Source organism: Brassica napus, chromosome C2, assembly GCF_020379485.1.
Source record: "Brassica napus cultivar Da-Ae chromosome C2, Da-Ae, whole genome shotgun sequence".
In the NCBI taxonomy this organism is placed as follows: Eukaryota; Viridiplantae; Streptophyta; class Magnoliopsida; order Brassicales; family Brassicaceae; genus Brassica; species Brassica napus.
The window spans coordinates 27258845-27268477 of NC_063445.1; the positions used below are offsets into that span (position 1 = coordinate 27258845).

The 9633-nt window shown below is 36.5% G+C and overlaps 1 protein-coding gene across 1 annotated transcript; it reads right to left on the reverse strand.

Moving 5' to 3' along the window:
* Positions 1-404: 404 nt before the first annotated feature.
* LOC125582299 (auxin-responsive protein IAA9-like) lies at positions 405-1215 on the reverse strand. Its single transcript, XM_048748920.1, has 4 exons — positions 1113-1215; positions 884-1025; positions 708-769; positions 405-448 (listed from the first exon to the last, which is right to left on the reverse strand). The coding sequence occupies exons 1-4, from the start codon at positions 1213-1215 to the stop codon at positions 405-407; spliced, it is 351 nt and encodes a 116-aa protein (XP_048604877.1).
* Between the last annotated feature and the right edge of the window lie 8418 nt (positions 1216-9633).

Genomic DNA, 9633 nt, shown 5'->3' on the forward strand with positions numbered 1-9633 from the left:
TCTAATCAATAATTAATATAATGGAAACATGAATCTTTGCAAACATGAATCTTCTATACGTTGTGCAGTTTGGTAAACTGAATAGGAAAGTTAATATTAAATCTGAGAAATTGTTCTATAGTTGCTGAAAAAAAATTAACCAAAAACAGGAAAAAAAGGAAAATATTGCAAAGTAAAAAATAGAGAGAGCATACTAATTTGTGGAAAGTGGAAACATCGACCAGTTTAGTGGTTCCGCGAAAGCGTAGTCAATTCTTACATACGTAGTTTTATTTAAAACAAAAAAAAAAATCTCAGAAAGCTAAAGATGTTTTGAAATTTAAAAACACCACCAAAAGGGATAATCTCAATCGCACATATTCTGTATTAATTAGAAAGCTTATGAATCATTTTTTGTCATGTCTTTAAGCTCTCATCTTCGATTTCTCCATTGCTCTCGGAGCTGCAGCTGCAAACATTACAACATCGATTATACAATAGGAAATTCAGAATCATACACCAGACCAAACTCCTAAAGGCTCGAGACTGTTTTTTGGCGCTTTTGAGCACATTATTTTAACTTGTTGTGCTTACTCACAAAAGGAAGCAAGTGATCATCATCAAACAGCTACCAGCCCATCTTTATCCCAGTTCTAGCTGATCTCAAAAATAATATTCAGAAAGGTACTGCAGATTTGAGTTGGGAACCAAGTGAAAAAAAAACTTACCTAATCCAATGGCATTACAGCCTTTCATTATCTTCAGCTTCTTGCAGACATCAATAAACATCCTGTAGATTAGAATAATCAAATCCCAGTTAATATCTTACTAATGCATGCTACATTTTTATTCCAAGAGCATAAAAGCCTCTATGAAATTTTCAAAAATAAGAAATAAAACTTACTCCAATGGAACATCTCCAGCACGCATCCAATCTCCATCCTTGTCTTCATAAGTGAGTACATAGTCTTTTCCATACAGAATATCCTTGAGTTTGGTCTCACAGAGCTTATCCTTCCATGTAGCTCTGTTAGATCCACATTGACCTAAACACCAAAGAATCCATTGCACTCATCGATCTACCATGAGAACTCTAACAACGCATCATTATCGCAATCACAGAAACATATCACCAAGAGTAAAAGTGGTGAACATTTTCTCCAAGGCTGAAGAAAACTCCATGTAGTTAGTGTAGCTCCTCAGGTCAACTTTCTTTAGATAAGGAGCACCATCCATGCTGACTTTAATAAAGAGGGCCGCAGAACCTGGCTACCCATCAAATTCATCACTGTTCTTACAAGTGGTTGCCATTGTGTTCTTCCTGAAAGATCTCACTTGAGGCCAACCAACAATCTGTGCCCTAAAGAAAAACATAAAAATCCAAAATTTACCCTTCAACTGATGAAAGAAATAAAAAAAATAAAAGATCCTATATTATTTTGTTAGCTACTGCTTCAGGAAACATCCAGATTTTCTCAGTATAAACTGGAGATCTTGATACAGGAAGGCCAAGTGTCAGCTCCGTAGCCTTGAGACTAATAGCAGCTTTGTCATCTTCAGCAAGGCCCGAGGGCCCCAAATAGTTGTGCTCCTTGAATACTCATCCTGCTGTGGGTGAAGAACTTGCCACAGAGACATTGCTCTGCAGCTCTTCCTCCAGTGACGTTTCTATACTTTTAGGGGTTCTACGCTTCCTCCAGTGTCCTCTCTAGTGTTCTTTTTTCATGTTAAAATGGTGTCCTGTCTGATAGAAAAGTATCAAAAATTACTGTTTACATGACGTTTATGCATTGTTGACGTTAAACTTTATTGATTTATAAAGTTAGGGACATTGGTAAATAAGTAAAGAGACGTCAACACTCCCTTTATTAATTATTACACCAGTAAAAATAGTTTACAGCAAATCAAAGAGACAACCAAAGTTCAAATAAAGAAAACTTATGGAAATAGACAACTGAAATGAAACGAAAACTTAGTGGGGTTGACGGTTAGATGGCGTAGCGAGAATCACTAACGCTCAAACGCATTTTAAACATAGTTGGAACCATGAATGTTACCTGCACATCAGAATTGGAAATGAATTTGTTTAGATCTTCTATTGAGACACATACCTTCTTTTTTTATCCCATCGATACAGGGGAAAGCTTCTCCGAATGGACCTCCTAAGCTGGAAGCAAATGGTATCATCAAACAAGTTAGTGTACGATAACATGCATGTCACCAAATATATGTGAAATACCCATCATATCTATAAGGTTAGATGCTCTCTGATTGACAAAAGAAAATACAAAATATTTGATTAGAAGATAAAGAGGTAGTACCGTAGTAGTAAATGACAGATCAATCAAAGAATCATCGTCGAGAAAACCCCATCTCAAGATCGTCTTGATGAACTGATGATCAAGTCATGCCCCAAGTAAGATCAATCGACTATCTTTGCTTTTCTTAATTCTTTATATTGGGTTGTGTGAAATCGATTTAGATCAAATTTGGAGATTTCTTAACTCATAGGAACAAACTAAAATTATTATTATTATTTTGGTTAGGGAACGAAGGTGGGGATGTTGACCAGGGAAATACCATTTCAAATATGAAGCAGAAGAGATATGTTACATTGTAAAGCCCAATCCGAAACATCATAACGTTTCATGACTTCACCATTGGTCCTCACCTAAACCCATGAAAGGAATCTAAAGCTCATGATTTTATTGCAAGTCTAGACAAATTCAACGCTTTTGAACTTACAGAATCAGCACTGATGCCGAGAGAAGGAGGAACAAAGAGAAGCTTCTCTCCTTTTCTAAGGTTCTCAGACGCGACGAGTCTTCTCTCCGATATTGACTATGTCGATAGCCATTTTCTGCAGCGTGAAGCCTGAATCGGAGAACCATCTTTGAAGAGAAGTAGTGTCCTCGACTGAATCTATCTCGCAGACCCATAATATGTCAGGGACATCCTCCACGGATCATTTTGTGGTTGCCGGCTGAAACAGAGCAGTGGATTCCGAGACGGCATCGGGAAGAGGTGGGACAGAGAGGGTTTAGAGGTTGGGTGCAGAGCTTGCGGAGTGGAGAAGAAGATGAAAGGAGAAATAATTAGGTTTGCAGATTAAGATAAACGGAGACGGCGTGGTTGAATGTTGAAGTGTCGGAAAAAAAAAGTGGGCCAACAAAGATGCTGACGTGGGAAAACAATGTCCAATTGCGGTGGTGATGTGGAGAGATGAAGCTCTATCGTCGGCTAGAATTAATAGTCTTACGTGAACAGGCTAAATGGTGAGTATATTTAGCTTTTAGTATTGTAAGATAGGAATTATCGAAAATATAAATTATAATTTAAAATAAAAAGATAATTCATAAACATATATTGTGTTATTATACATAAAAATATTTTTTAACTAAATCTATCTATACTATTATTTGCGAAGTGATTTTTTGCATTCGAGCTCTCACGTTAAAAGTTAGACCGGTTAATGTAGTTGTTAACCTTAATGAATAAAATATATAAATTAGTTAAAAATATATACTATTATTTGCAAAATATTTTTTTGCATTCGAGCTCTCACGTTAAAAGTTAGAGTACTTAATATCGTTTAATCCACACTTTAAAGTACGGGTCAAATTTAGCATAAATTAAATAAAAAATAAAATTTAAATATGATGTTTTATGAATATATTAATTATTTTAATAATCAAATGCAAATCTAATAATATAAATATATAATAAGAAGCGACAAATACATGTGACGTTTTGAAATAATTGATTTATTATGATATGTAAAATATAAAATTATTTTATGTTAAATAGTTATATATAAATTTAAATATATGACCGCCGTTAAAAATATATACAACTAATGATGTAAAACATATATATATATATAAGCGAAAACAAACACTTGCGCCGTTGCGCGGATCTAAATCTAGTTCATTAGTATTTAGTATGATAGATTTAGTAAAACAACTATTTCATCTCAGTATTAACGCTTGTGCCAAAAAAAATTAATAATATCGTTGTTGGAATGAAAAACTTTATAAAGATGGAGAAAGTGTTTAAGTGTTTGAAGAGAAAGAAGTTTTGTGAAGAAGAAAGAGTATATAACTTAGAAGAGGATTTTATTACTTCTTACAAGCTTGGTTTTTTTCTTGGTGATACAAAATGAAAGGGGAGTGGAGGTATTTATAGCCTCCATTATATAAAATATCTCAAATATTTTAATCCTAAATCTAGAGAATTCTACCATAATATCTAAGATTTTTTATTATAATTATCTAGATAATTTTATCCTAATTTTCTAGATAACTCTATAAGAATATCTAGATTTTTATTTTAAGGAGGTGGATGATTTTTCTAGAATTTGGGCTAAGTTTTGGATCAACACATGATTAACCCAATGATGTTTGATCCAAATCAAGTTTAGTTTTCAACACCCCCTCTTAAACTTGATTTGGTTACTCCGAGTAAGCTCCTCATCTTGATGAAGTCTTCTCGCTTGAGTGGCTTGGTGAAGATATCAGCTACTTGATCATTTGTCTTCATATACTCCAGTTGCACATCCATCTTGGTAACACATTCTCTTATGTAGTGATAACGAGTATCGATGTGCTTACTCCGATCATGGAAGACTGGATTCTTCGCCAATGCTATTGCCGACCTGTTATCCACAAAGATCTTTGTTGGCTCCTCTTGTGGTAGGTTCAACTCCTTTAGCAAGTTTCGTAACCAAATAGCATGGCAAACACATGAAGTAGCTGCCACATACTCCGCTTCACAAGTAGAAAGAGTGACAATTGGTTGCTTCTTTGACATCCATGTGAAAGCGGTTTCTCCAATGAAAAACACGAAGCCACTTGTGCTTTTCCGGTCATCTACATCTCCACCCCAATCGCTATCGCTATATCCAATAAGCCTATAATCTTCAGAGATAGAGTAGTACAAGCCAAAGTTGATTGTACCTTTGATATAGCGTAGGATCCTCTTAGATGCCTTGAAATGAGTTGTTGTTGGATGCTCCATGTATCGACTCACAACTCCAACTGCGTGTAGGATGTCGGGCCTTGAGCACGTTAGATATCGTAAGCTTCCAACCAACTCTTAAAGAGTGTTGGATCCACACTCTCTCCTTCTTCTTCCTTTGATAACTTGACTCCACATTCCATTGGCGTGCAAACTGGATTTGAGTCAATCATCTTGAACTTCTTAAGCATCTCTTTAGCATAGCCTTCTTGAGTAATGAAGATTCCATTTTCTTCTTGCTTTACTTCAATGCCAAGGTAGTATGACATCAATCCAATGTCGGTCATCTCGAACTCCTTTGTCATCTCCATCTTGAAATCTTCAAACATAATCGGATTGTTGCCAGTGAATATCAAGTCATCAACATATAAGCATGCAATCAATATATCATTGTTTTGAGTTTTGATATAAAGTGCATGCTCATATGGACACTTGATGAAGCCTTTCTCCTTGAAGTACTTATCAATCCGAGTGTTCCATGCTCTTGGTGCTTGCTTTAATCCATAAAGCGCCTTCTTCAGCCTTAAGACTTTGTCTTCTTCTCCTTTAACTATGTAGCCTTGTGGTTGCTCAATGTAGACTTCTTCCTCAAGGTCTCCATTTAAGAAGGCTGATTTGACATCCATTTGATGTATCCTCCAACTCTTTTGGGCTGCCAATGAAATGATTAGTCTAACCGTTTCTAAGCGAGCAACTGGAGCAAATACCTCATCATAGTCGATCCCGGCTCTTTGACTATAGCCTTTTGCCACCAATCTTGCCTTGTACCTTTCAACTTCTCCTTTAGAGTTCTTCTTTGCCTTGTACACCCACTTCACACCAATTGCCTTGTGTCCATTTGGAAGTGAAGCTAACTCCCATGTATCATTCTTTTGAATCGACTTGATTTCCTCATCCATTGCACTTCTCCATGACTTCTTTTCTTGGGCTTCTTCAAAGTTCATAGGCTCGCAATCCGCAAATAGACAAAATAGAGTAAGATTGTCTTGATTTTCGGTTACCTCGTAGATGTCTTGTAGACTTCTAAAACGTGGAGTCCTTTCACTTGAGCTTTCATCTCCTTGAGAACTTGTTGTTGGTGAAGTTGGTGGTGTAGCTGGCTCTTCTCTCGGTTGCTCCACATTCTCTTCTTCAAAGGATGGAAAGAAGTTGTAGTCTTCATTATTTGATCTCCAATCCCATTCTCCTTCTTCATCAAAGATGACATTCCGACTAATGATTGTCTTCTTTGTTTCAGGATTGTAGAGCTTGTAGCCTTTGGAGTTAGCGTCATACCCAATGAAGATGTACTTCTCACTTTTATCATCTAGTTTGCTCCGCTTCTCGTCTGGAACATGAGCGTGAGCAATGCTTCCAAAGACTCTTAGGTGTGAGACTCCAGGCTTCCTTCCGCTCCAAGCTTCTTGTGGTGTCTTTTCTAAAACACTCTTTGTTGGAGAACGGTTTGATATATAAACCGCACAAGCAACTGCTTCTGCCCACAAACTCCTTTGGTAGCTTCTTACTCTTGAGCATGCTTCTTGCCATCTCAAGTATTGTCCTATTCTTTCTTTCCGCTACTCCATTTTGTTGAGGGGTTCTTGGCACCGTCAACTGTCTTCGAATGCCATTATCTTCACAATACTTCAGAAACTCCTTGGACATGAATTCTCCTCCTCGATCTGATCTCATGGACTTGATCTTAAGACCACTTTCCTTCTCAACATGGGCTTTGAACTTTTTGAAATTTTCAAACACTTCTGATTTTTGTTTCAAAAAGTAAACCCATGTTTTTCTTGAAAAGTCATCAATAAAGAGAAGGAAGTAGTTACTCTTACCAAGTGAACTTGGTTTGATTGGGCCACATACATCTGTATGTATGAGTTCTAGTGGCTTTCTTGCTCTTGTCTCCGACTCCTTTGGAAAACTCATCTTGAATTGCTTTCCAAGTAAGCAACCTTCACACACTTGATTTGGATGATTGATGCAAGGTAATCCTTTCACCATTTCTTTCTTGGAAAGTAGCTCTAAGCCTCCAAAGTTGAGATGCCCAAATCGAAGATGCCAAAGCCAAGATTCCTCCTTGTAGCACATCTTGAGACATCGTGCAATGTCATTTTGAATGTTTAGGACAAACATTCTATTGCTTGACATTGGCACCTTTGTGATGAGATTATTTGCATTATCTCTTAAAGAAAGGCTATTATCTTTTAGTCGAATGTCATAACCTTTCTCTAAGAGTTGTCCTAGGCTCAAGATGTTGGTCTTCATGCTTGGAATGTAGTAAACGTTGGAAATGAATTGATGATCTCCATTCTTCAAGCGGATGAGAATATTTCCTTTACCTTTCACTTCCATCTTCGATTCATCTCCTAAAGCCACATCAGTTTTCACCGATTCATCAAGCTCCACGAACATGCTTTTATTTCCACACATGTGGTTGCTTGCACCACTATCAAGGTACCACTTGTGAACCTCATTTGGTTCATCTTTCTTGTAAGCCATCAATAGCATATCTTCTTCTTTACTCCTTTCTTCAACATAGTTGGACTTCTCTTCAACTCTATTGTTGTTTGGAGTTTTGCACTCAGAAGCATAATGTCCAAATTTCCCACAACTATAGCATTTGATGCTTGATTTATCGTACCTTGATTTTGGGTTTCCTCTTCCACGACCTCTTGATGAATTCTCTCCTCTTTGGTTGAAGTTGTCTTCATATGGTCTCCAACCTCGTCCATTTACACCACGACCTCGTCCTCGAAAATGACCACCACCACGTCTCGGATGATTTCGGCCACTTTCTTTCTTGTGATCAATTCTCATCTTGAGAACTTTTTCCACAATATCTTCTTTCTTCTTCTTCTTTTCTTCATAAGCTTGTAGTGATCCAAGAAGTTGCTCCATTGTCATAGTCTCCAAGTCTTTTGTCTCTTCAATCACGGTGACGATATGCTCGAATTTTGAATCCAATGATCTAAGAACTTTCTCCATGATTCTCACCTCATCTAACTTCTCACCATTTCTTTTTAGGTTATTAGTAACCGTCAAGACTCTTGAGAAGTAATCTGAGATGAGTTCTCCTTCCTTCATTTGTAATGCTTCAAATTCTCCTCTTAGAGTTTGAAGACGTACCTTCTTAACTTGTTCCGCTCCCTTGTAAGATGTCTGAAGCTTCTCCCATGCTTCTTTGGATGTCTTTGCTCCAGCAACCTTCTCAAATGTATCTTCATCTAATCCTTGATAGATTAGACAGAGAGCCTTCTTGTCTCTCTTCCTTGAATCTCTCAAACCATCTTTTGAGTTTGAGATAGACCACCATCATTCTCCGGTTCATTGAAGCCTTTCTCGACTATCTCCCACACATCATGTGCTCCTAGGATAGCCATCAGCCTAAGACTCCAATTGTCATAGTTGCTCTTAGTGAGCAATGGAACTTGGAAGGGAACACCATTGTTTGCCATCTTCAAAAGGAACTTGTAGCTCTGATACCACTTTGTTGGAATGAAAAACTTTATAAAGATGGAGAAAGTGTTTAAGTGTTTGAAGAGAAAGAAGTTTTTTGAAGAAAAAAGATAATATAACTTAGAAGAAGATTTTATTACTTCTTACAAGCTTGGTTTTTTTCTTGGTGATACTAAATGAAAGGGGAGTGGAGGTATTTATAGCCTCCATTATATAAAATATCTCAAATATTTTAATCCTAAATCTAGAGAATTCTACCATAATATCTAAGATTTTTTATTGTAATTATCTAGATAATTTTATCCTAATTTTCTAGATAATTCTATAAGAATATCTAGATTTTTTATTTTAATGAGGTGGATGATTTTTCTAGAATTTGGGCTAAGTTTTGGATCAACACATGATTAACCAATGATGTTTGATCCAAATCAAGTTTAGTTTTCAAGAATCGTTAGTACCACCATAGAAGTACAATTCTAGTTATGTTAAGAGTTTATGACGGACATATATTATTCCAAGAAGTTACGTGGGAAAGCTGTATGCAATCACGAATGCACATGTGTTATGCACGAATTTACACCATATATAGTGTAGTGGTCACAAGCGAGTAAGGACAGAGGAGATGATGTACTGAAGTAACTGAACTGAAATTGTGTCGTCAAATTTGTGAAAGTTGAAAGATTCAGGGGGGCCCCAATTGGGTCTCATTCAGAATTAACGTCCAACCTCTTATTCTTGTAGGCCAAAACTGGTCCTAGCCCATTGATTGTTCTCATCTGCTAACAAAGTTAGAAACAGACATGCATGGTTTTCTTTTAATTACCTACTTCTTCATCTACGATGGACACTAACAAATAAAAACATATAACATTTTTTTTTGGTAAAAACAAGATACAACATTACCAGTATCGTTTTGCACACTTGAAAGGAGTAATTTGAGTATAAGAGATGTCTCTTAGTTTTTTTAATTAAAAACTAAGAGACCGTATTTTATATTACGTTAAAAAAGCCACCCTAAAAGACCCGCCGTAAAAAACCCACCCTAAAAGACCCGCATTAATCATGTTCTAAAACCATGATTAATCCTGGTTCTTAAGGAGGGTTTTAAGGTTTAATTGTAATTAAAATAAATGAAAAATAACAATTACCTTAAGAGTTGGTTCTTAATTAAGCGGAGGAAGTCCGTCTCAGTTGTAA